This window comes from Heliangelus exortis, chromosome 1 (genome assembly GCF_036169615.1).
Source record: "Heliangelus exortis chromosome 1, bHelExo1.hap1, whole genome shotgun sequence".
Taxonomy (NCBI): domain Eukaryota; kingdom Metazoa; phylum Chordata; class Aves; order Apodiformes; family Trochilidae; genus Heliangelus; species Heliangelus exortis.
Window position 1 is genome coordinate 93,198,297 of NC_092422.1, and position 27,997 is coordinate 93,226,293.

A 27,997-nucleotide genomic window follows, 5' to 3' on the forward strand; every position below is an offset into this window, starting at 1 on the left:
TGCGGCACCGCCCCCCGGAAGCGCTGCGCTCGTCGGCCCCGTGAACGCGGTTCCGTGGTCCCGGTTGAGCAGCGCCGGGGCTCTGCCGTTCATCGCCATGGGGGGCAAGAACAAGCAACGAACCAAGGGCAACCTGCGGGTGAGCGGGCCCCGGGGGGCGGGGTAGGCTGCGGCCGTGGGCCCAGCGGCGGATAGGCCGGGGAGGGCGGTGAAGGCCGGAGCTGGGCCTCGGCCTTCAGGCTGGGGTTTCCGGCACCGGCGGGCGGGTTAAGGGCGGTCTTCCTTCCCCTGCCGGTGCCTTGGGAAGGGGCTGCGGGCCGCCGAAGCGTGTCCCCCGCTGGGAAGGGGCTCTGCCTTCGGGCCCGGTTGCCGTAGCTGGGCCCGTCGCCCTGCGTCAGGCTGGGCCCATGCTTTAGGGGAGTGGGCCTGCACCTCTCCGGGGAGTTGGTACGCGCTTTCCAGGCTTAAGGGGGTGTAACTGCAAAATCACTCGAGGTATCACGTCAGCAAGACACCTGTGGATGCATTTAGTGTATTTTTTTTAGAGGAGGAACGTAGGGTACCCCTGTCGTCGTGTCTTTGCTTTCCCACCCGGTCTAAAGTTGTGTGACAATTGTCGTAGGAGGGGAGAATTGTTGGTGAAGTGTTGTGTTCAGGTTATGTTATTTCTGCAGATGTTCTCCCTCTCATGTATTTAGAGAGGACCGGGAAACACAAAGAAGCGTGTCCTTATAGTTGAAGTTGCAAACGCAGAAAAGTTTGCTGAGTCTGAAGATACAGCACTCAGGTGAAAGGTGGCCATTGAACCTCAAGAAAATCAGAAAAGTAGGGTGCACTTCAGCAAACTGTCATTACTTAAAAAAACCCACAATCAAACAAACAAACAAACCCAAACCAAACATCCCTAGGAAATATACGGGTATTTGGACTATAAGGTGTCACAAAGAGCATTAAAGCATCAATTGATTTTGGGACAGTCATTTTAATAAAAAAAGTGGTTGAAATAAGCATGAGCCATATAAATGGTGAGTAAGGTGTTAACTAGTACGAACTAGAGCAGATGCTATACTCCAGAGCACTCATTATAATACTAATGTAATTATATTGTGTTACGTATGTACTCTTTTGCTCTACTAAATCCTTCTTGGCTCCTTTGTTGCTGTTGCATCCTTTGTTTTGCGTGTGTTCTTGGGAATTGGTCTGTTTGAAGTAACATGAGAATAACTGGAAAAACAAGCAAGGAAGGAGATCAAATGGTTTCTTAATAAATTGTTCACTTACATAAGGATGTTTCTGTATTGTTGGTTTTTTTTTTTGTATGTGTATAAAACCAGTATACTTTTCCATAAGCATTCATGGATTAAAATCACTGGGAGACAAGGGAATGCTGGCTATGAAGGGAAGAAAAAAATTTTAGGTCAAACTTACAGTTTAAAGCATAGGTGATCTTTTTTTCTGAGACGTTGTTTTAAATAGAAGCTTAATTAGACACTAGAAATAGGATCATTATTTCAAATGCATGATACCATAGAATCACAGCAAGTTAGGGGTTGGAAGGGACCTCAAAAGATCATGGAGTCCAATCCCCCTGCCAGAGCAGGGTCACCTACAGGAGGTCACACAGAAATGTGTCCAGGGGGGGTTTGAATGTCTCCAGAGAAGGAGACTCCACAACCTCCCTGGGCAGCCTGTGCCAGTGCTCTGTCACACTCACAGTGAAAAAATTCTTCCTTATATTGATATGGAACAAAAGTATATGTACAAAATAAAGTGAAATGACTGAAATAGATAACTTCTGTCCCTGTTTTTTGCCAGCCTTCTAGCAGTGGTCAAGCTGCAGAGCTCCTTGCCAAAGAACGTGGAACAGTGCCTGGGTTTATTGGCTTTGGAACATCTCAGAGTGATCTGGGATATGTTCCTGCAGTTCAAGGAGCAGAAGAAATAGACAGCCTTGTGGATGCTGATTTTCGAATGGTCTTGAGAAAACTTTCTAAAAGGGATGTCACAACAAAATTAAAAGTAGGTGTATACTTTGTCCGCTTTATTTTTTTATTATTGTCGTAAAACAATAACTTTTTCTTAAGGGTGGAAGAGGAATCTATTGAAGTAGCTAATACTGATTCTCTATTGGTAAATTTTCTTGAACTGCAATCCAGAACATACCTTGGAAGGTTCTTATATATAAGAATGTATCCTGTGAAAAGGTCCATAATGCAATGCTGATGGAGCATTCATAAAGTTGCAGTGCTAAATTGCAAGAAATGAATTTATTTTTGAAAAAGGGAGTTGTATTTTCTGGTAAAAGCTGGTAAATTACAGAACTTACCTGAGTTCTTAAATCATGCTCTCGATATCTTGATTTTAGGCCATGCAAGAGTTTGGAACAATGTGCAAGGAAAGAGAAACAGAAGTTGTTAAAGGAGTTCTTCCTTACTGGCCAAGAATTTATTGCAAAATCTCACTAGTAAGTATTGAAGTATCTAAATTAAAAACTTCTCTGGATACTTATGTGAAAACCTCTAAGGCACTCTTTATTGATGTATCTAACTTTGTTGAAATTACTGACTTGTTCTCAGAAAAACATGAAGTTGAAGGAAAGTAGTATGCTGTGATGTGGAGATGTTTCAGTATTCACAGTGGGTGGAATCTTGAACTGTTGATACCTGTTGTGCTTGATGGATGGAGATGTTTTTCTGTTAGACCTTTTATGTTAAAAAGATGAAAAGATATTTCTTATGAAAGGTGCCTTCATGTAGATTCCAAAATGTCTAGAGAGAATGTACTGTTAAGTTAATATAATCATAAAACTTTTTGATATAGGACTGATCTCTAACCAGACAAATTTAAAGAACAAACAAACCCACAAAAAAAAAAACCCAACCCAAAAGCAGCAAGAACAGAAAGAAAAGGAACTCTAGTTCTTGCAAGAAGCAGTGTTTAAAGACAAAAACATGAGAATGCATGACTGAAGTCAGTCACATAGAATTGCATTATATGAAAAGAAAGAAAAAAGAGAACTTGGTGACATTAACATATAACTGCCAGTTTAAATATATACATAGCCAGATAATCCATAATTTTCTCACATATTTAATACATCTCCAAATTATCTGAACTATGTCCCATTGGAAATATGATATTGGACAAAATGAATCATTATTCTCATCTGTTAGAGCAATTCCTAGGATTTCTTTTAGGAGCCAGGAGCATGAAAATCATGATGTTGTAAATTTATACTCATGTAATTGATAATGATGCACAGTTTGTGTAGGTTTATAATAATTTTAATCCAAAAAGTGTCTTCAGGGCTTCCTGTTTCTTTTGTCATTTTATTAAATGTTTTTATAAGATGGAAATACAAAATGTTAGGTAGTCCTGTCAGGAGAAGGTTAAAATTTTGAATCAGGAATATGGTGATGCTAAGTCAGGGTTCTTTTACCTGGAGATACTGTGTTGCTGTTCATATCTATATAGCCTGGTTCATTTGAAAAAATGGCTGGACAGGGACAGCTTTTTGGTAATCACATTTGCTTTGAAGTATGTAGCATCAAAAATGCAATTCTCAAACCAGTTTTTGTTTTTTTTTCTGTAACAGGATCATGATCGTCGTGTTCGAGAAGCAACACAGCAGTCTTTTGAGCAACTGATTCTTAAAGTAAAGAAACACTTAGCTCCTTATTTAAAGAGTATCATGGGATACTGGCTGATTGCTCAGTGTGACACCTACTCTCCCGCTGCTTCTGCTGCAAGAGAAGCTTTTGAAAAAGCTTTTCCTTCAAGCAAACAACCCGAAGCCTTAGCATTCTGTAAAGATGAAATTCTTAATGTGAGTTTACACTTACCTATTTCTTTAAGGCTTTCTATTGAGTACATGTCAATTTTTATTACAGGTTTAAAATTCATCCTTCCCCCGTTTATTCTTTATGGTTATATTTCTTTCCCATCTGAAACTTTGTTCCTGCTAATATGAAGACTGAGGCAAAGACACTTCCTCTCTTTTTCTGACTAGCAGTTAGAATGACTGAAACCAGAGAAATTAGTATGAATTTTCTTGTATGTATTTCTGAGCAATATTTCTCTGTCATCATGTAGCGCTGCTGATAGGTGCATTACAAAGTGTTGCTGGAATAGTTTAGCTGCAGTAATAGAGTATGCCTGAAATGTGTTTTAAAACATTTGACTCAGAGTTTAAGAAGTTTTATTGTACATCTGTTTCTGACTAACATATAGATGATGTTATTCACATGAAATATTAAATTGTCAGGTGATTATAGGTATTCTTTTTGCCCTCTAGGTTCTTCAAGATCACCTTCTGAAAGAAACACCTGATACACTCAGTGACCCTCAGTATGTTAATCTGCTTTAATGTGTATGGTTTAAGTCCTGGCCTGTATTGGGTGCTCTGTTCTTGGAGGCAGTAGAGTTAGTTTTGTTTCAAGGGACTCATCAAATAGTTATTTGAGTCCTGATCCCAGCAACTTCTTTGGGACTAAAGTAAAAATGTTTTTTAAAGTGTAATCAGCTGTCTAATTCTTGTTTCAGCTCTCTCAGGAATAGCATTTAAAAATGCTATTTAAAAATGGAGCAGCATAGCTGGAAGATCTTGAAAGATTTCAAAACTCTATCCAACATTTTATATTGTGATTTAGTAGCATTAGAACCTATGGGAAATTCACATCTTTACATTGCTGGCACCTGAAATCAAAAGGTGATCCCAGAAAAATTGAAGGCAGTTTAGTTTAGACAGTTTAGAAGATCTTGAGAAGCCTACTGATTTATTTCTGAAGTGATTTTTTTTCACTTTAAATTTTTTGTTCTGTTATCTTTTTGAGAACTGTACCAGAGGAAGAAAGGGAAGCCAAATATTTCCGGATTCTGACCAGTTCCTTGTTAGCTTTAAAAAAGTTGCTTAGCGTGTTGCCAAAGAAAGAGATGCTTTCATTGGAGGAAAAGTTAATGTCACTTCTGTCACAAAACAAGTTTTGGAAATATGGCAAACACAACATACCACAGGTAACTTTAATTTCTTCTTAATTTTGGTTGGTTAAAGATAATACACTGAACTTGAGTAACTATTGATTACTTGTGTTCTACAAGAATGAACTTTGTACTTTACTTAATAATGTTTCAGATAGCCTTCGCATTTCTAGGCCTTAAACAGACAATATTGCTTTAAAATTTGCCAGATAGGCAGATTTATTTATGTGTCACCCTCATTTACTTTCTGGCAATCTGCCATTATACCAGACTGATCTAAAAGATACAAACTGTGTCATCTTAATGCACATGTTCCTAGTGCTTTGGGGTTTTTGGTTTTTGTTTTTTTTTTTTAAGCCATTTTTAAGCTCTGTACTAGTACGTGGAGTGGTAAATTTGTTCTAGTAGTATTTTGCTAAAAAGCCTTCAGATGCTTTTGGGAAAACATGTCCTTTGAGAAGTATATTAAAGAAAATGTTTATAAGCATTTTATTATCAAACAGGTTACTTTAAAATATAAACAGCCTTATAAAAGGGTTTTTTATTTTTGTTTTCTTTCAATAACATTTAAAACTTTTCTAGTTGATAAAATATAGAGACCACGTGTTGTAAGTTACAGTGACTTGAAAAGGAGTATTATAAACTGCATGTTGCAACAGAGTGTTGTCATATGGCTAAAATTTTGTTTTGCTGTGGCCTGTGTCAGGTTCGCTCGGCTTTCTTTGAGCTGGCTTCTGCTTTTTGCCGGTACTTGCCTGAGCTGGTGAAAGCTGAAGCAGCAAGAGTTTGTCCTGCTGTTCTTCTCAGCATTGATGACAGTGATGCAGTGGTGTGTCCTGCTCTTTGGGAAGCTGTACTGTATGTTATTGCCACTATTGAGGTAAGGTGGGGTAAATCTAGGGGGCAGATATTTTTCTCAAATTTAATGTTCTACCAAGTAATATTGCTCTGTGTGTAGAATTAGGAAGAACATGCTGAATTGACTTTATTTATAGTTAATAACATGAACTCATCAATATTACATACTCCTTTTTCCTCCTCAGTGTTTCAGTGTAAATTTCAAGTATGTTATATCCAGCATGTCTGAAAATAAGGGTGGTTTTATGTTTTAACTATCTCAATCCCTTTGATTAAAAAAATAGTCATTGATAAGTACAATAATACTTAGAACCTTGTTCTTGGTTAAAGACAGTTACAAAAATGACTTGCAGTGCATTTTTTGTTTGTTTTGTCTGGGTTTTTTTGGTCTGTACTTTTTTTTTGGAGTTGGCATAGACTAGAATACTTTGAGGGTTTAACGCTGCAGATGTCTTTTGTAACTTGTGGTATAAATTGTAATAATTCATGGGGGGGAAAAAACACCCTTCTTCAATTTGCTATAAATACAGGTATTTAGAACTGTGACAATTCAGAACAGATGACAAAAAAACTGGGGTGATGGGAGAAAGTGCCAGGTATTTTGTAACCATTGGAAAAGATTTTTCAGGGGAGGTTTGAAGTTATGAATTTTGAAATAATTTCTTATTCTTAATCATAAAAACTCAGAATTAAATACTGGACCGGTTGCAATAATGATTTTTATGAAACATCCATAAAGCATTATTAAAGACAGTCCCTTAATTGTAGTTTGCTAGCAAGGAAGGTCCATTGACTTTAAGCAATGCAGAAACAGTATTATCATGCGGTATCTTTTAAATACCTGCAGGGATGGTAACTCCACCAGTGCTACCTACTAAGTCATTCCAGTGAAGATCATTTTCCTAATACCCTATCTAAACCTCCCCTGGCACAACTGGAAGACACTTCTTCTTATTCTTTAATTTGCAGTGAATGTATTTCTTTCTGTAGGACTGTTGGAACCATGTAAATGCTAAAAAGGGAGTTCTACCAAAGCTATGGACAGTGCTTCGAGAAGGTGGACGAGGCCTAGCTACTGTTATATACCCAAATCTCTTGCCGTTCATTAGCAAGGTACCTCCTGGCATTGCTGAACCAAAGCTGGAATATTTCAGAACTTTTTTCAGCTCTATAATTCAAGGGTATGAACCACAAATTCATTTCTTCATTTGAAATCAGTCTCTATTACATTTGCTAATAGTAGAACCTTCTTTAAGTATTTAAAGATAAGTAACGTATCGTTTGGCTTGAGGATATTTAAATTTGCATTGATTGTTTGTTTGATAAAAGATTGACTTAACTATGGTACTTGAAAACAGTATTCTTAAAATACTGCTAAATTATCCAAAACTAATTAGTTCTTTGTGGCTGTCCCTGTCTTTCTAAACCTTCAGACTTCTTTTTTATTTTATTATGTCTTCTGTACTGAAAGCATTCTTCTCTTTCCTTGTCAAAGTTTCATGTTTATTTCACGGTAAGTATTAAAATGGGAAATTAATTTAAAATTGAGTGTCCTTGGAGATAATTAGGCTTTTTTCACCAGTGTGTAGTTATTACAAAGGTTACTGGGGATTAGCATTGTGATTGTGAAATTTCCTATATGAAGGAACTTTAATTCCTGTTTTTTAAGGGATTGAAGCTGCTCTCATGTTTTGCCTTTTAAAATACACCAAAACGAACTTTCTGTCACATCTAATTTAAATAGATGTATGTGCATTGTTTACTCCAAAGTGTATATATAAAGTTACTTTATGGAAGATTAATGTGTAAATTATTTAAACAAAAATCAATTCTCAGTTGATTTTGTCATGGTCATTAGCAGTGCTTTCAAAGAAGAGAGCTATGGCATAGGTTGTTTTTATGAAGTGTTTTATTACATGTAATGAAATGGCTCTGATATTTGTATGGTGGTTTGCGTGGTCTAATTTTCACTGAAAATCGCAGTTTTTCAGACTCAAACTGGCTATGGTGAAACTGTGTTCTGGTGACTTTTTGTTTTACCTTTTTATTTTGTCTGTAATGACAGATGTCTTGTGTGGTGGCTTGTAAAGCTCTGTGGTGGGAGAAAATGGCAATGGAATTTTTATAAACACCTGAAACAATACTATATTGGATATATTTCCTCTATTTACATAGATTTTTTTTTAAAAAATTAATGCTAAAACTAGATTAATTTTTTTTTTTATTATTAAATGCCTGGATTTATTGTTTTGACTTTTTAAATATCTCCTGTTGAATTTGTTTTGATCTGTCTCCTATCAGCGATTCTCGTATTGGTGTTGTCTAGACGAAAAAAGAGCATAACCAAGGTTATATTCATTACCTACATCCTGGGTTTCTCAGAAGCACAGATGACTGAGTGTGCCTTTCCTCACACTCAGTTGTTACCTTTCAACAGGTTGTCAAGTGAGCGAGCAGTAGCCAGTCCTTTGGAAAGTTCAGCAATTATAACTGCATTTATGGAGTGTCTACGCTTTGCTGTACTACAGAAAATAGGTGAAGAAGACCAAAGACAAATTCATCAAATGCTTATCAATGAGCAGGTATTCACTAGAAATACTTAATACTATTGTGTGCACATTTAAGGAACATTTAAAGACATTCCTTGTGTTAAAGAAAACCATACGTTCTGTGAGGATTTACTTCTCTGTTGGAAATTTCACTAGATTTTGTGAAAAAAAATGCTGACTAAATTGAGTAATTTTTTCCTTCCTATGAAATAATTCCTTCATCTGTGTTAAAAAAAAAAAAAAAAAGAAATCTCACCCTGTACATTTTTATTAAGTGTTCAAGCATGAGTAATTCTGACGGGTTTGGAATTCGTCCAGAAGGTTTTTCAAAATTAACGAATTTTCTGGTATTACAAAGAATAAAGTGATCATCCAGTTGGATCAGTGTTCTTTAACAGTTTTTTTGTCTTTATAGCTGATTCCTCTTACCGATGCTGTACTTAAGGAGCCCAGGTTACAAAATGGACCGTTATTTTATCAAATGGCAGAAACACTGAGCTCCTGGGAAGCTAAAGCAGAAGTCTCCAGTGGTGATGGCTCAGATGAAGTTTTCCAGAAACTGTTGTTAAATTTTTGGGACCATCTTTTAAAAATGTGTGTGCTTCATGTTGATAGGTTGGATGCTGACGAGAAATCCTTGTTTGCCATCTCTGGTATGCTAGAAATTCTTCAGAATCCAAAGAGTGCTACAAAACTAAACAACAGAAAATCTCTAAAAATCAGATTTACAGATGAAGGTGAATCCGAAAGAAGCACTGAGAATGGAAAGCTCACGGAAGTGAAAAATAATGACTCAGAAATACAGGCTGACTTGCAGCATAGTTCACTTCTAAGGAAGGAACCTTTAGAGAATTTAGTCTGCAGCCTTGCTGAACTGAGCATTGTGTATGTCAATGTACAGAAGTCAGAACAGCATTTGAAATTTCTTGCTGCCTTGCTGAAATCTTTTTCTTCGAACAGAGTTTTCCAAGTACTTTTAGAGCAAGGAAATGATTCAAACTCGGTTCAAGCTGAATCCCAAAATGAAATTAGAACTCATTATGGAAGCCCATCTGTACAATTTCTGTATATGAATTTAGTAACTTGGCTGAAGGAAGACTGGAGGAAAGACACCCATTTTCTGGTTGATATTTTGTACAGCGTGCTCAATTGTTGCAACAGTAATAATGAAAGGAAAATAATCCTTGATGATTTAACAAAGGTATGACTGGTACATTTTACTACTAGTTTTAATCAGAGACTACTCTTTTTGTGAGCTGTGGTCAATTTATTTTGGGGCTGTGGAATGGAAGATATTCTACATGAACTTCGATAAGTTCAGTATAGTGAAGGTAGAACTATGAAAGATTGACCTTAACAGTGTTGGACTGAAAGGTTATGACATATATCCTTTGATATAGTATAAATCAATAGAAAAGCAGTAATACCAGAATTTTGCTGTTCTTATTTCTTTACACAGTGTGCTTTTATACTACTCATAGGTAGTATTATAAATACAGTCCCTTATTGATCTCTGTATTAGAGGAGGACTTGGAAACTGAAAATAGTATAATCAGTAACTGCTACTGAAACATAGCAACTTCTGCTTATCTCTGCAGAAAATAAAGTTGTTAAAATAGACAGTTAAGGTATAAAATACTTCCTACTCAGCAAAGAATTAATTAAATTAGAATTTGTTTTTGTTTTCAGATGGATCTGAAATGGATTATTTTTCTCCAGATAATTCAAAAGGTACTTAAGATTTTTTTTGTTCTTGTTTTACAGTTTTGAATATTTCACTGGTACTAGTTTTGAGAGTTACATGAATTTGAATGGCTTTTTCAAGAAGATATTTGAGTGGCAATGATTTCCATAGCTTGAAAAACTCATGCTAGTAGTTTTAGAGTGTTGTTTGTTTTAACTGCATTTAAATCTGGGGACAGTCTTAGAAATTAAATAATCACACCAAAGCAAAAGTATCTTTGTCACTTCTATTTTTAGTCAGTTTGGTCTTTGACCTAGGGTGATTACTGATTTGTGTCTGCTCATCCCTTCTTAACTAGAGAAAATGGAATTGGATGTTAGACCAATAATTTATTTCTGTCATCCCCCTTATATTGTACTTACAAGGAAAAGGAAGTGTCCCATTTTTTCATACAGTATATTGAGAGACTGACATTTAAGTGATTGTGTGGGATGAAATAGGAAGTGTATTACAAATATTTTGTCAAGAAATTTGATTTTTACAATCCAGTGCATTTACCATAATATTACAGATACTGTGTATTATAGGAGTACTCAGTTTTAATGATTTTTTTTAACGTATAATGGCTTCTCACCTAAATAAGATGCTGTAAATAAATTAAATATTGTAAATAGATTTTATGGCAGCCAAACTGGTCATACAAAAAGTTACCTTTATAACTCCAGTGTAGACATTCCCTGGGCTTTATAGGTGGAAAAAAGGAAGGAAGAAGAAGAGCTTTCAGAAGGTGGCTTGTTTCACTCTGAAGTAGAGCTCTGACCAAGCCACAAGTTTCTGTCTCTGACCAAAAAGAAATGTGGGGGATTGCTGTAAATATGAATGCCTAGAGAGGACTTGTATATGACAGATGAAATAATTCCCACTCTTTGTGTGCAGGTTTGACATATGTGCAGGTCTCATGCTTAGTGAGTAATAAAAGTTAACACCCTCAGAAGCTTATTAGAATAATTTTCTTGTGACTCAGGCATGCTCAAGCATGACAACTCTGTCCTTAGTCTCTGCTTGGCTGAAAGGAGATACACTTGGAGAAAGACTTGTAATGCTGGCAGATGATCTGTGTCACCTGGGTTTAAAACCTGTAGCAGCCACATCAGAATCATCCTCTTCAGAAAGGTGGACCCTCCTGAGCTTAGTGTTGTCGCAGCACATTAAAAACGGTAACCACATTTATTCCTTGAAGTTTGTGAAGTGTAAATAATGTGCTTATGCTTTGTGGAAAGTTGAAAGGAGTTGGAGATCTTCCACAATACTTAATTACCTAATTCAGTCATTCTTCATTGTCTGTGTTTGTTTTGGTTTCTGGTTTATGTTTTGTTTTTTTTTTCTTCACCTGAACTGATTAACCATTTCCATCTTAATTTTGTAAATGCTACTTTGCAGCAGAGACATTGCAATTTTAAGCCAGTAAATATCAAAAGCATACATGGGAAGAATACAGTTGTAACTGTATCTGTTCAGTGGTAGGCTCCGAGCTGTTAAAACTCAGAAAAGAGGTCTTCAGTTATTGTGATGGTTCCCAGTTAGTGGCAGGCTGGTGCTGAGCAACAAAAAAAGACCACAAGCTGTGGTCACAGATACTGCTGTGAAAAGAATAGAGAACAAATGGAAATTACTGTATCATTGGTGTGTCAGTATCTTGAATGCTGACTGTAGTTCTGGTCACTGCAATATACTTGTTTAAAATAAGGTGTGATAGAATTACAATATACCCAAAGATAGCTGGGATGGTTAAGCAGATGCAGTGGCTGCTGCTTGTAAAGACAATAAAGCAGACGAGAATTTTTCATCCTTGCATTGAAAGATTGGGGATGGGGTTTGGGGAAGAGCAATAAAACCATAATTTCCATCAAAAAAGTAAATAGTAAGACATTTTTCATTGTTTCTTTAAATGGAAGAACCTGAGATTGTTCACAGATACTTACATAATAGACTTGAGGAAAGAGAAAAGTAGAATTCTAGATACAGTGCAGAACTAAATAAAGGAACTCCTGGAGTTTGAGAATAAATGGGTTAAGCCTACTTTGATAACAGTGAGGAAGGACTAACCATATTCATGGAAGATTGATCTGATTTGGTTAATTACATGCAATGGTCCAGGTGTAACCTCTGACTCAAAATTGATTGCCAGAAGCTAAGAAGGTATAAAAGAGGAAGAGATCACTCTGCACCTGCTCTGTTTTATATGCCTTTTGTCTAAGCTGCTTCATCTGGTTTAGAGAAAGGGCAATCCTTAATGATCCCAGGTGACTGTGGAATAAGAGTTGAAGTATATATTAGACTGAAACTACTTTGCAATTTATTTTGCACTCAAAAGTAGTAAATAAAAAACAAATTACCTATTTTAATGTGATGCCTTTGAATGATGATGTTTATGAAATAATCAAAGCATGCTGTGCTCTTCCCAATAGAATCTTTGATTGGTGAAGCTTTTGTTGAAAGGATTATTGATAAACTTCAAGCAGCTCTGTCTAAAGCTAAGGATCTTTCTGAAGCTGGGAATACTGAACCTTCAGTATCTTTCATCTGTGATGTTGCCTCAAGCTTTTTCAGCTCAGTTAAAGGGTGTTTACTGATGCCATCCTCGGAAGACTTGCTGCTTACCATCTTCCAGTTGTGTGCTCAGAGGCAGGATGCTACACACTTAACAGGTAATTTGGAAAAAGAACATCAGACCCTTTTGTTGTTGATAATTACATCAAACTTCTTCTTCTTGAAAAATATTCAGGTGCATAATAGAGTATTAAGTTCACAGACACTGAATACTTGTAGCTGTAGCTGACATGAAAAATTGTACATTAATTCAGAGTTTCAGGAGTTACTACTAAACATAAAGTCCCATACCTCTTTACAAGGATGTCAGAGCGTTTTTTTTTTTTATGTTAATGCTTCAGCTTCTTTGGTGCTGTGATATTCTACACTTTCTTGAGTGTTTAATGAATTATTTAAGGTTTTTGAAGTACAAAGAATTTTTATTTCATTCATTCTGCAATTGCTGCATTAAAAATACTGCATATGTTCTGAAACCATTTATACTGGTCAAATTGGCTCTGTCAAATTTTGCCCCATTCCTGTCTCCTCCTGCATCTGTTTCACAGGCACTGTCTAAATATATGTTATTTGAATGCAAATTTTCAGAGTGCTAAATTGGTATATGCATTTGCTAACATATATAAAAAGGAGGAAATGTAGTGCTGTCACAGAAGTAAAACAGGATGACACTACACTGAAAACTACTGATGCTTTGCAAATGAGTACTTAGGTTGTGAATTTTCAGTGTTTTAAAAAGATCTGTGATTTTGAAGATTATGTGGTCATAGTGTAGTAGGCAACAGGAACATCACAGTTATTCTCAAAGTTACTATCCATGTATTAGAGTCAATTTAAAATTACTTAAAGACAAGAAATTGGTGGTTTTGTTCGTGTTAGTTATTGCATCTAAAAACACAGAAAAGATAATTTTTTTCCTGCTCTAGGACCTTTAGACATGTGATTGTTGTATGCAATGGGTGTACCATTTTGTGGTGGCTTTGTTTGTCTATTTTTTTCCCCCCACAATAGATTTACTTGTGTGTAAATTAAAAAACACTTGGATGTCTGGTGTAAATTCACTTGTGCGTCAGCTGCCGGGTGTGCAGAAGCAGAGCACGTTTTTGCATAAATCTGCACTGTGGGTCAAGAATCAAATTCAGTCTTCCTCTCTGGATGTTAAAAGGTAATTGAGATATACATGTCTATTTCAGAATATGTTGTCCTCCAGCACAAAGTAAGATCAGTGCAATACTATTTTTTATTTAATTGCTGTCTCTGTTATGAGATGTTTTTCAGCCAGTCAAAAAGATAACTCTGTCATAGAGCGTAACTTCAAATGCCATTGATGCAGCATGAATATAGCATTGATACAATGTACGTAGCATTTTACCAATGTAAAAAGTAGAGCACCTTGATTTTACTGGGTTTGCAGTGCTTTCTCCTTTTCTTAGCCTTCAGGTTTTGATCTCTGAAGTAAGTGATTTATTATCTAAGCTTACGGAAGCTGGCGAGCAAGCTGGATATCTGGTGGGAGCTTATGTTGAGCATGTCACGCCAAACAAAACTGAGTGGGGGAAATTGCAGGAGTCTCTGTCCACTGAGGTATGGAAATGGTAATGAGCTTTCATATGGTAGTCAGTCTTACCTCAAGACTCTCTCCTTTAGGGAGATAAGCTTCCTTTATTTTGGCATAGCACTACACTTACGAATATGTGTATGTCTGTGTAGAAGTTCTTTTCAGCCTCTCTGACAGAGAACAATATCTGTACATTTATGGCCCCATCAAATACTACTGGAGAAAATCCAAATTATGAGATTACCATTTTTTTCACAGAACACCAGCATCTAATTCAGAACACCAGAACTCTAATTCAGGGATTTTATCTAAAATATGCATCATAAAGATGTTCTTATCTTTATCCTAGTTCTTCTATAAGATTAATTTTGTGAAAGGTAGCAATATCTGCAGAGGAACATAAAGTGCTATCAACAAAATGCTGTCATAGAGTGGAGAAGGATGTGAATATCCTGTCCAGCCATAGGTCTTCAGTAACCCTACTATTTCATGTAAAATACATACACTTCTATAGATACATATTAATTTCTGAAGCAGCAGTGCAGCTTAAACTTACTGCTGTACATTTAGCTGTTTTTTATATCCTCACCATTGTGTTTTTGGTTTTAATTTGTATCTTTCATGGCTATTCTTGAGTTTTCATAGTTATTTTCAGGATTAAATAGATAACTCTTCTATGCATCATTGTTATGTAAATTAATTGTTCACACTCTTTTTATGCCCTTCTTACAGTGGATGCACAAACCTCTTTTAGAAGGAAGGCTTAGTGTGAATTGTGAACCTTTGGGATCATGTGTTAAGCTGTGTGGTACAACTAAACTTCCAGGCCATCTGTGTACTTCAGCCTTATTAAGTAAAATGGTGCTGCTTGTATTGGAAAGTGGTATGGTCCATGGAAATGATGCTGAAAGAAAAAAAATTGACAATATAAGTAAGTTACAGTGTTAAAACCTGTTGTGCATTAACCTGAATTGGAAATGAATGGTTGAAGTTTACTAAGTAGTTATGAGGAGTTACCTTTTACTTTTAGTTGGGTTGTTTTTTCTTTAGTTCTCCTCTAAAAGTATAAGTATGCACAAGTGTAGTGTTTCTGTTTCTGGTACCTTTGTGATTATGTACATGATAACTCAACAGTACTTGGAAATAGGAGAAGTTTGAATTTATGGTGAACTTCGAAGTTGTGCATTGCCAAAACACATGGTGCATTGGCATGAGTGGGCAATAGGAACTGTATCTGTGGCATCAAATAAATTCTCTGAGTACTTAGCCATAATGTAAAAATCTTTTTAAGACACAATTTTTCCTAATTTCATCAGGTGGAATCTTGTTTTCTTTTTATTTACAGAATGCTCAAATTAGAGCCCGAATTATCAAATTAACACTTCTGTCTTCAAACATGTTCACTGTGATTAGAACTGTAATTGTTCAGTGTGGTTCTTTGTAAGCTAATGAAGGAACCACGTGCTAACTTTCAGAATCAAATTTATTTGCTTGTTATGGTTTTCCTCTGGACTCACATCTTAGATCTTGCAAAAAAAGATCTTAGATCTGCAAAAAAAAGAAAAAAACAAAAAGAGAGAGAATAGTGAGGAGTTAGAATTCTTGTCATGCTTGATTTGCTTTAAAATGTCCTGAACATCTAGAATAGATTATTGTAACCTTTGATTCTCTTACATTTTATGATGCAATAGCAAGTATCAAGTTCATGCTCTGGAGCTGTGTGTAATGTCATCTTTTTAATGCATTAAAATCATACATAAGAGAAACCAACAAAACCTTGACCTGGAACTTTTTGCTTATGCAGTGACTGTGTTCAGCAGGTGTTTGTAAACAGCAACCTTTGTTTAGTTGCAGAGCTGTTGTACTCCTTACAATGGATTGAAGAATTGGAGAATCCTCCTTACCTGCTTCTGGAATATCTTCATATGTTAGAAGAAATGCACATCACGTTTGAGAAGTTCAGTACACTGAGTAATACAACTGGCCTTCAGCAAACCATATTTGATAGGTATGGAAGAACAAGTAAAACTGCCCTTAACTCTGTCTTCATATATAGAGAACACTCCCACGTTTCCTTATGTGTATTGTTTCAAAATGCATCCAGATGCTTTTGTTGGGAACTGTGCAGCTGTGTATGTTAATCAAAGTCTGTCTTCTTCTTTGAAGATCAGAGGAACATGGAAGACTGTGGTCCCTAACCATGGCTAAAGTGATCCGTGCGGAAAACGCTGTATCCTGCGAGATGAAGCAACTTTTTAAGTCAACAGAAGGGTACCTTAATACTGCTGCCTATCATTTTTTAGTTTGTTGATAATGTTGATAATGTTAAATGACATTGGTTCTGATAAATGATACCTGAACACTGGAAATTTGGTAATATATATATGTATGTTCTTTAAAAGTGAGATTAAGTTTAGTGTGTGGGATTAGTTACATTGTTAGATTATTGTGAAGCAATTGACATTTTGTATACTAGTTAAATTTTTGGGTTTCTTTCATTCTTTATGTTTTGCTTGTATTAATAGGTTTCTGCCATTAACTGAGGGCAGATTGCATACACTTCAGTGTCTATCACCTTTTTTAATTGAGGAAGAAAAGAGAGAGCTTGTCTTCCACTGTGTGGCCAAACTTATGACATGCACACAGACAGAGCTTTCCAGCACAAACGGTGAGTATGGTCTTACTTCAGTCCACTTCATTAGAATTTAAGAACATTATTTTGTAATGTTTCCTTTTAGATAAAACATTTTAGATATAATGATACTGTTTTTCCTAGAAGGAAATCTCTTCTCAGCTTGCGTATATCTTCTGGTCTGTTTGGCCTACTAGTTTTCTGCCTTATTAAGGAAGTACAAGCTATATTGCCTGGTACAAAATGAGAACTAAAGGATTTAGGCTGATATTGTTAAAAGAATTTTGATATTGCTGTACTTCTTTGGTGTATCTGATTTGAACATATCTGTAAATATCAAGTTTTCATTCAAGTTCTCTGTCATCAGGCTTATAAGAAATGTTCTGATTTTCCAAGATACCTAGATACATGCATTTCTCCCTAAAAATGGAACTTCACTCTGAAAGTAAAAATCAACACTCTTACAACCAGTGTTGGAATCCACATCTCACAGTTACATTTGCTTATCTGTCCCAAATGTTGCTTAACATACTGCTTTTTCAGTACCATGAATAAATTTAAGTTTTAGCATGTGTTATTCCTTTTGTTAATTGTATGAACCAACAAATTTATAGTTTTTGGTTGATTTGAGGGCTGTTGGTTGTTTTTTGTTTTTTTTTTTTAAGATTGGTTTGGATATACTATTTTTTATTTTGATTATTGATTTATACTATTTTTGAGTATCCAAAAGTTTCCAAACTATCTTACAATATAATTGTTAAATCCAAATAAAATCATCCAGTCAATGTACACACTATAATGTTTGCTTTATCTTGATAATAAAGGCCTATTGAATATGATATTTTTCTGATGTTACAGGAGCATTTGGATGTCTTTCTATTTTGAACTCCTGCTTGAATGATAAAAGTATTGATTGTGATCACCTACTACCTGGAATACTAAAAATCATAATATCTTGGAAAAGTGATAATGAGGACAGCTTTCTCTTTAGCTGGTGGGTGCAACTTTAAGATTTGACTCTTTTGATAATTTGTTAGTTTCTAAAACAAAAGTTTAAAATATAGAATGGTAATTAAACAAAATAAATTTGTAAGTTACAATCACCACTCACTGCTCTAATACTGCATTTTCAAGCCTTGTTTTAATGGGCCTGTCTTTGAGTATCTAGTAACTCCTACTGAAGAAAGTTTCCCATGTGTTTGAAGTCTGGTAATCTAGGAGCTTTTTTCATGTACCTAGATATCAACTGTTTTCAAAATATTCAGCATCAACCAACTTTTATAGGCTTTGGTGGGTATTTAGCTGCAAATTCTGACTGCATATTTAAGTAGCAGAAAGAAAACCTGGATGTGAAACTTAGGTGTATGGGTTTTAAAATTTTGGACCTCAAAATGTAACTTGGAAAGCTTCAAGCAAGGAATTAAAATATACTGAGGTTCATTTGCCTTTAATATAGTGAGAAAAATCTGGGCAATGATGTCATGAAATAATGTACATTGTTTTGACACTTGAGGGCCTAAATTTTATTTTTAAAACAAGTATCTAAAGTGATTATTTTTCCTGTACTGATTCTGTTAGTATTGCTGAGTTTCATACTTTATGTAAGGCTATTGAGTGAATGTGTAATTTGTACAGTTTTAGCAATCTGTATTACATACAAATGTGCAAGTAGCTCTGCTATACTGCTTTGTATATGTTAGCTGGCTTATTTAGGCTTGGCAGCTAATATAGTATTCTAACTTTGAAAGATGAGTATCAAAAAGTGCAAAGGGCAAAACCTGATGTGAGACCAGTTTGTCCTAAGAGGAGGAGTGAAGGCAAGGGTATAAATACTTGTGTCTGCAACATGAAGATGCGTAAGCTTTATTTGTATTTTTATTTCAGCAATCTGAAAGAAACAAGTGCTCAGTTGCTTGGTTTCAACATAGAGATCATCCGCTACCTCCCCTTGTTGCTCAAGTATTCCACAGCTCCTCTGGTCGATAGTGAGTGGGACTTCATCATGTGCTCCATGCTGGCTTGGTTAGAGGTAATACGAAAGAGACAGACACACTGCTGCTAACCACTGTGTTGCAGCTTTCAGTAGAATCCTCCTGATGCCCTCTGAACCTACTGGACTGATGCAGGGAAGGGGGGCTTAAAAAAGTAAGCTATGAAATAAATAAATTTTTATTATCTTAGTGGGCTGTCTGATCAACATTTCCTCCTAAAGCTTTGAAAGCTGTATTTTGGAAGTTCATCTGACTTTATGAAGTGGGAGGTTGGGTGTCAACATGATAAGGTAAAACATTGTAGAAGCTCTGCCACACGGCAATTAAATGTCAACAAAGTGGCATGAGGATGGCCAAAAGGAATGGAAATTGGAGTGCTTCTCATGGTTCTTACCTAGGGCTTAAAACACAATGATCTTAACAGTGTTAACTTCATTTCATCTAACGTGTGTGTTAACTTTCTAGTAATGATCAATATTAATTGCTGGGTACTCATAATTTTAAAGATAGCTTGTTTTAAAAAGCATCTTGATCTACGTACACAACTTAGAAAATATCCTTTACACTACCACATGAGTGCTAATGTTCCATCTCCAGTTTTGATGTACTTACCCTTTAAGTGTATTCACTGGAAAAGGCAGACAGACGGATATCTCAGATAAGCAGATATTTGACATAATGTTCAAAAGAATTTTACAAAATCATTTTTTCATTGAATTTTGACAAAGGTCATGAAAGGGCTTAAAAGCACAAACAGTACTATGTCTTTTAGTTTTTGTATATGGAAACGAAGTAACCTCTCCCTTGAAGTAACAGGATGTTTATTAATGGCATTGGTAACTGAATAGTAACTTTGAAATGTATCTGGGTCTAATAGTAACTTTGAAATGTTTCTCTTATGTTAAAAAATAATATCCCTTTAAGACCAAAGACTAACATGTCATACAAAAAAATAAGCAAATTAATATAGTACCCACATTTCAATATCTAAATGATCACACGAAACATCAAAATTATATGCTAATGCTGCTGGGGAATAGGTCCAGAGATCTTTACTAGTCAAATAAAGATAGATACTCTGTCACTCTCTGTCATCACATACTTACTTATACAGACAGGCTTCAAACTTCCATGTGGCCTTTTTTAGTCTCAGAATTTATCTTCTTACCTATGCTTGATGTTCCTCAAAACAGTGGCTTTTTACTTAAAAAAACCCAAGAAAGCCAGCAATCTCATATGAAAAGCTTGTTGCATACATTAGGTGCTTGGGAATATTTTAAATATTTAATGTTGTTCCTTTCTGGGGGTAAACTAATAAAAAGGATCTGTGTTGAGGGAGTGTAAATACTCTCCTGATCACCATTTCAATAATTTCCAGTTTACAGTAGCGTATTGCCAGTTTCCTTCTGCAATTTGGAAATACAAACACAATATTGCTATGGCTTTTATCTTTGGGAGAGGAAAGTGAGAGCACTTCACATATCACTTTTGTCTCACTTGGCTGCTCAAGTGCTCCAGATAAGCTACAGCAGTGCACACTTCTACTGCAAGCCACTTGGTGGCAGTTTCTTTTTGCCATTATAAAGAAGGTCATATAAGGGAAGCAATCCAGGTTTCTAAATGTTTATGAGACTTGGAAATAATTTTCAGCACGTCTTACAAAAATACAGGTTATATTGTTAAGCTTTTGTTTCTTTTTTCCCCTGAATAATTAAAAAATGAGTCTTTAAACTTATACTTTCTGGTATAGACAGGGAATGTGAAATAGATACATTAAAGCAAATTTATAGTTAAAAATTTCCTTTGCTTTTTTTCCTTCTAGACAACAAGTGAAAACCATTCGCTCTATCATGTCCCGCTTGTTCAGATTTTTGCCTGTGTCACTTGTGACTTGGCATCTGCCCTTAGCGCTTACTTTGAAGCTGCAGCTCCTGAAACTACTGAAAACCTTCCTGCAAACTTGATCAGTGAATGGAAGGAATTCTTTTCTGAAGGAATTCACAATTTGCTGTTACCTTTGTTGGTGAAAGTCACAGGCAAGTTTATGGGAAGGAGGGTAATAGTGGTACCCATCAGGATATTCTGAAATAGAACGTGTTGGGCCATAGTTTTCAGTTTATTTGCAATATTATGTCAAGATAGCTTATAAAAACTCACTTTTTTTTAAAACTTATATATGCCAATTAGTAAAGTAATTGCACTTAACATTGTGACTTTTAAGATTAGATGGATTCTGATAAGCAGTCTGAGTACTTGTTTATGATATCATGCATACATTCTTTATCACAGCTTGTCTTTCTCTGTTTTAAATAGGAGAAACCAAAAATGCAGCCGAAGGTTCTTTTCAGAACTCTGTATTAACATCTTTGGGTGAAGCTCTAACGTACATCTCAAAGGACCAGTTGTTAAACCATAAATTGCCAGCAAAGTTTGTTGCAGGCCAGAAAACAAATCTTCCAGATAAACTCCAGACTCTACTAAATACATTATCTCCATTGTTGCTTTTCCGGGCCAGACCTGTACAGATTTCAGTCTACCATATGTTATATAAGTAAGAATCAACAAATATTTTGCTTTCAGTGTCCCCCATACCCCCTCCTTTTTTTTTTTTGGTTCTGTAGAGCATGCCCTTATAGATGTGTTTAGCAAAGTCTTGTTCCATTGTGGGAGAAATGCTTGAGTGGGAAATTTATGTTCTGGAGAGCATTATATAAAGCTATAAATGTTTAAATTGAATTTTTAAAGTAGACTAAATACATACTGATAAATCTTACTGCAGCACAGTGTTTTTTGTACCACAGTTACATAGATATTAGTATTGTAATATAAAACTTTTTATTTTTAGTGCCTATTTTAACACTCAGAGAATCCTAAAATGTAACCTGAAATATTCCAGGTTTGACCTGGATCTGACAGTATCATTAAATAGTATGATCTTTCTATTTTCACTACTTTAGATAAGAAAATGAAGAAAGTGAATAAAAATGTGTAGTATTCTTGTGAACAGTATGTGCCTTTTCCTGCTCCAAGTGGAGATTGCAAAGCAGATAGCTTAAACATAAGAAGTTACCATTAGCATCCACTGGTAGTGAGGCATAAAATTGTAATAGCTTTATTCTGACACTCAGAAGTTTATTTTAGCATGACTCAGGAAGTGTAAAGGTCTGAAAAAAGAACTGCTCAAAGCTACATGCTTGTTGGCTACTGTCATTCAGGAACCAACTCTGCAATGGTGACATGTCTGCTAAAGATTCTGTGTTGTTATTAAGAAAAAAATTGCCATTATTTTGTTGCTTAGCATTAATGTTGACATTGACAAGCAATGAACTCTGTATTACATATCTTGATATAGTAAAAATTAAATCTGATTTTCTTTCCATTATTCTATAGATTAATGCCTGAATTGCCTAAGTTTGATGATGAAGATCTCAAATCTTACGGTGATGAAGAAGAGGAATTGGCATTGTGTGTATTTTTTCTTTTTTTTTTTTTTTAATAACTGTTTCCCATATTTTTAAATTGTGTTACAAGAATTGAGATTTACAACAGAGTAGTTGTCTATCGGGAGATGGTAAAAGAAAAAAAATTACACAGATATGACAGTAGGGTCATGAGTATTGAAAATAATATAATTTGTTGAGTCTGCCTTTATGCTAAAAGTGGGAAAAGTATTTGCACTGTTTTCTAGGTGCAGTTACTAGAGTTAAGTGCAACACGTGTGCTCAATATTGTAAAGTCTTGATGGATTTTTACTGGACTGCTATATTCAGAATATATATATATATATTCAGCTGCTCAGGTAGTTTCAGTTTCTTGAACCTCCAGAACTGACCTGGGTGTTTTGTATAGCTTGACAAAGAAAGAAAGGAAACCAGCTGTCCCTGATATAGGTTAAATCAGCTCAGCCATAGACCAGTTTCAGATTAAATGATCAAGATTCAGTTTGTCTTTGAAAAGGTAAAAAAACACCAACTGTCCCTTTCACGGAAAAAAAATAATGAAAATCTGCAACTAATGTGTGGGCCTGAAATTATTTCTTTAATAAAAGGCCCCTTTTAGGTTCTACATACCTGGCTTTACTAACAGGTTTAGAGGAAAGCTGTGATTATAAATACAGTTAATGTTCTGCTGAAGATTTGAGTTACTATGACAGATAATTTTTTTTCTATAGATCACCTCCGGCGGCTCTTATGTCTGTCCTGACCACTCAAGAACTCCTGCTAGAAAACATCCTGGAATGCATTCCAGTTGGAGAATTTGCAGTTATTCAGCCCCTTAGTGATGAGTTCTGCCTTGTTCTAGGATATCTTCTCACTTGGAAGTTAACCTTAGCTTTCTTTAAAGCAGCTTCTTCTCAGGTATATATTCAGAGTCTTTTCCTTATAACTGAATTTATTAATGTGCTTATTTGATTTGAATCTTGGAACTTTCATCCAGGCTTTTTATTCCTTTAATTCTTTATCTTGGTTTTGTGGAATTTTGAGAGCATGAACAGACTTAGATTTCTGCACTGCAGTAGTTAAAGATGGCAATTTTAGAGCAATAAGGAATTAAAATTCATTAATAGATAATTCTTTCTGGCATTTTCAAACAAGCTTGCTACATTTTATGATCTTTAATCATTCAACATGGTGCAGAGAACTAAATCTCTCTTCTGAATGCTTGTTCTAGTAACAGTCTTCCTTTCCCTCCTTACAGAGACATGATTATTTACAGAGTAAGGTGTATTTGTTAAGTCTTACCTGCATTTTGTGTTTGGTTTTTTTTTTAACACTTTCAGCTGCGAGTTCTGTACTCACAGTATCTTCGAAGATCTAAAAGCTTGAATAAACTGCTTTATCACTTGTTCAGGCTTATGCCTGAAAACCCTGTCTTCTCTGGACCAACTTCAGAAGTTCCAAATAAGGACACGAAAACATTCTTTACTGAAGAGCTTCATTTAGATGTCAAAGGTTAGTAAAAATTGTATTTGTGTGTTTCAGAGAATTTTGATATCACTGAAGTTTAAATATATTTTTCTGCTTAAATATCCATATTTATAAAAGCTTACCTATAAAATAGACTCACAAATATATGTGTTCAAAGATCTTTGGCTAACACTCCCCATTTGAAGCTTGAACAACATTGAAATGTGTATCAAAAGAATCAAGGAAAAAACCCCAAATAAACCAGGAAATGCTTAGATTTTTCACTTAGGCAGGAATAATAAATTAAATCCTGAATGTATGCAAAGGTTCCAGTATATTAAAAAGGGGTGATCTGTTCTGGGACCTTTTTATCCACCTATACAGAATACTGCAAACTTCAGCTGTATTCCAAACATCTTACTGTTTATTCACTCCAGTGTGAGTAGTTTGTCATTTCTAGAATACAGCATTGTTATTGATTTCTTGTAGTCCACCTAGAGTGCATCTCAAAATTAGATGATCAGTTCCCAGTTGTGAAGTGTTAGCCTGAGAAACAAAGAAACCAGACTGATGGAGACAGGCAGAGTTAAACAAGCACTTAGAGTAGCGAGTACAGAAGGATGGAATAGTACATGAAATTCCAGTTACCCCAGTTATATTGGTATCAAACTTTTTATATGTGGTGTGGAAGAACCACCATTTGTGTCTAATGTGTTAAGAGTATTTCAATATCCTTTATTTCCCTCCCAGGGACAGGAGTCCTGGAATCCCAGATTCCACACTTGGCCTGCTCTGTGTACCATATAACACTGAAAGACTTGCCAGCCATGGTCAGGCTTTGGTGGAATAGCTGTGAGAAACGTGTCTTCAATGTTGTGGATAAATTTACAAGCAAATATGTCAGCAGCGTGCTTTCTTCACAGGAAATATCTTCTGTTCAGACTAGCACACAGTTATTTAATGGCATGACGGTTAGTGAGTCTTTTTTGCCCTTTTTTTGATGTACTACATTTTTTTGCAGACATGTTAAGAAATGTTATGTCTCAGGACCAGACTGTGTTACAGTGTTTTATATGATTGCATTTTTGTTGTTCTAAATAATGTATGGAAACATAAATTATCTTGGTATGGATCTATAAAGTTGATGTTTACTAATATTCTGTTTGGAAAAAAAAAAAAAAAGGAAAGTAAAAGATACTGCTATCAGTATACTTCTCTTTTGGTTATTAAAAAAAGCACTCAGTAGACTGAAAAAAAATGGTAATTTCTTTTTGTTTTGCCAAGATACAAGTGGATTTTTATTTTCTTTGAGAAAAATGTTTTCCTGGTCAAAAAAGATTATTTAATATGTGTAGTAAAGTATTTATGAGGGTTTTTTAATATTCATATATACGTAAGTACTAGAGATGGTGTGTATTTCTCTGTGTTTTTGAATATGTGCGTTTTTTTCATAGGTAAAAGCTCGGTCTGCAGCACGGGAGGTTATTGCTACCTATTCAGTTGATGATATATTTATTGAGCTAATAATACAGCTTCCATCAAACTACCCACTGGGATCCATAACAGTAGAGAGTGGCAAGAGGGTTGGAGTGGCTGTACAGCAGTGGCGCAACTGGATGCTGCAGTTAAGCACCTATCTCACACATCAGGTGGGTTTAGAGAAAGCCCTTAGTTTTGAAAACTGTTCTGATAATACAAAAAGAGAATTGAAATAGAATGCAACTAAAAATAGAATAGAAAAATATTCCTAGTAACGTAACATTATTTAGATCTGTGTAATGGATTTTAACAGTAATGGATTTTAACAGTAGATCTCAAAGGACTTCATAGAATTGGTCGCTCTTCCTCTTTGCTTTTTCCAGATGCTGAAATGGAGAGGTAAAATTATTGGCCTAATGAGTTGTTAAATCCATAGCCAAAGTTGAAAAATGAGATCTCATAAGACATGAGCCAGTATTTGCCCCTTATGACAAGCAAGCAAAACAAAAAAAAAAAAGAAAAAAAAGGAGAAAAAAACAACCAAAAGCCAGCCCCAAAATCCCAACAAAGCAGTACATTAAATTCTCTAAATATTGGTGGTTGCTGCAGTTGCATCATCTGTGGTTAGAACAAAACAAAACAGTGACTCAGAATGCTAAAGTCCCCTTTTAAGTGCTCCTAAGTACATTTTATCACTGTGATTAATGCTCGCCTACATTTTATGATACTAAAAGCTCTTTTTCCTCTGCTAGAATGGAAGTATTATGGAAGGCTTATCTTTGTGGAAAAATAACGTGGATAAACGTTTTGAGGGCGTTGAAGATTGCATGATCTGTTTCTCAGTCATTCATGGTTCCAACTATTCTCTTCCCAAAAAAGCTTGCAGAACATGCAAGAAAAAGTTTCATTCAGCTTGCTTGGTAAGTACCTAGGCTAAGTTTGTTTTTTGGTTTTTGGTTTTTTTTTAACAGGCAAAACATCAGTATATAGTTTAAACCAGGAACTTCTATTTTAATACCATTCATTCTCCATTATGTCATTGGAGTACTTGGGATTAACCGATTCATAATTGATTAATTATTCTATGGACTAAGACGTAAGGGCAGGTAATGATAGAGGGGCTGATAGACTTCACAGCTCTCCATTTTGTGTTCATTAAGACATAAGCCATTCCATCTGCACAGGATGGAATGCATAGGATAGCAACAGCATTTTGTTGCTATCAGATCAGACGTGGAAGTAGAAAAGATTAAATTTTAATTTACAAACTTTACTTTTTAGTAAACTATGTGCTTTTTAGTAAACTATGCTGATTTGGATATTTAACATGTAACTATATCTAAGTCATCATACGCATTGGTTGTGTCGTTACAAGTATATTAGAACAGGTTGCTACCTGTATAGCCATACACTGGAGGAATTTCTGCTGCTTTAAAAATGCTTTCTGTTCTGAAATGAGGCTGGGTAAGAATTCTTTTGTGCCAGGTATTAGTGCTTCAGTATTGTGTGTGTGTGTAGTATGTGTATATACATATGTAAATATATGCATATATACACAAGTGGAAAGGCTTTTCTGACTATTTCTTGTTGTTCTATTAAAGCTAATAAAGTTAATAAAGCTATTAAAGTTAATATTTTGCTAATTATATTCATTGGTAAAAAATTGTTATTATTAGTGCTAAACCAGTGTTCCTGATATTTAGCTTGCATTTGTATATTAAACAATTATGTTTCTCTTTCAGTACAAATGGTTCACATCCAGCAACAAATCCACCTGTCCACTCTGCCGAGAGACATTCTTCTGAAATAAAACAGTCTTTCTTTTGTCTGTGAGTGAGTGAAGTAATAAATGAAGAGGGGAAAATAAACTATGTTGAAAAAAAGCTAACTTGGAATAATGTCAGTTACTTCGAATTCTTAGCTATTGGGATATGACACATACTTACCTCTGGACTGTTTTTTGTAAGTTTGAAGATTCTTCTTTGATATGAAGAAATGAGTAATTTATTTTAATTTGTATATTTTTAAGGTATTGAGATATGCTAAAAATTCAGAAATAATCCATTTGTCTGTAAAGTGGTGTTTAAGCCACAGCATAGTTGAGAAAAAACTCTTATTTTAGGTATATTCTAACATGGCATTATGCACTAACCCAGATTATACCTCTTATTATAACAGGTGAATTTAACATAGGTTGTATATAGACTTAATATTTTACTATAGTGCGTTCATAATACTTTCTGTTAAGGGGTATAATGAATGTTGTTCTGTCAGACCTTAAGGAATGGAACAGTGGTGATAACCTTCTATTAAACATAGCATGCTTTAAATTAACACATTTATAAACTGAGCTTTGACCTTTAACAGTCTTGTTTTCTCATAAACCCTTGGCCATCAGCACCTTGAAAACATGAAAATCAGTAGTAGAGAGAGTACAATCATTCCTGCATGACAATGAAAACCACTATCTGTTTATTGGCAATTGGCTTTCAAAGAGGAGGCATACACACTATTCAATCAATTATTTAATTCCATGGCTTCCTTACCTGGCAAATTAACTATCTCTGGATGTACACTGTACTTCCAGTGTCCCATAAGAATAAGGACTCCTAAGTCCTAAGTCATGTGAACATGACATTTTTTCCTGCTTTTGTTTTCAACAGCAGTAGCATACTAATACATTTTAACTTGTTTGGATGGTATTTGTGATGGATTTCTTTGAAAAGTAAATAAAAAGGGAGGAAGGAATAACTTT

At 35.3% G+C, this 27,997-nt stretch overlaps 1 protein-coding gene across 1 annotated transcript; it reads left to right on the forward strand.

The window, feature by feature from the left end:
* Positions 1–8: 8 nt before the first annotated feature.
* On the forward strand, positions 9–27,993 carry LTN1 (listerin E3 ubiquitin protein ligase 1). Its single transcript, XM_071754852.1, has 30 exons — positions 9–139; positions 1,816–2,019; positions 2,366–2,464; positions 3,596–3,826; positions 4,295–4,347; positions 4,833–5,013; positions 5,684–5,857; positions 6,826–7,016; positions 8,273–8,417; positions 8,800–9,585; positions 10,074–10,115; positions 11,093–11,285; positions 12,537–12,776; positions 13,687–13,840; positions 14,109–14,259; positions 14,966–15,164; positions 16,082–16,241; positions 16,400–16,504; positions 16,759–16,901; positions 17,724–17,859; positions 18,750–18,894; positions 20,679–20,892; positions 21,170–21,407; positions 22,247–22,321; positions 23,028–23,214; positions 23,637–23,808; positions 24,514–24,734; positions 25,218–25,412; positions 25,995–26,162; positions 26,985–27,993. The coding sequence occupies exons 1-30, from the start codon at positions 98–100 to the stop codon at positions 27,045–27,047; spliced, it is 5,307 nt and encodes a 1,768-aa protein (XP_071610953.1). The 5' UTR covers positions 9–97; the 3' UTR covers positions 27,048–27,993.
* Positions 27,994–27,997: the final 4 nt, after the last annotated feature.

What these genes read in the sequence shown, in the direction of transcription:
- LTN1 (XM_071754852.1), top strand. Translation starts at nt 98, where the DNA reads ATGGGGGGCAAGAACAAGCAACGAACCAAGGGCAACCTGCGG. An exon ending in ATGTTATTGCCACTATTGAG is followed by an intron (nt 5,858 to 6,825) that starts GTAAGGTGGGGT and finishes TTCTTTCTGTAG; the next exon opens with GACTGTTGGAACCATGTAAA. An exon ending in TCCTCTCTGGATGTTAAAAG is followed by an intron (nt 13,841 to 14,108) that starts GTAATTGAGATA and finishes TCCTTTTCTTAG; the next exon opens with CCTTCAGGTTTTGATCTCTG.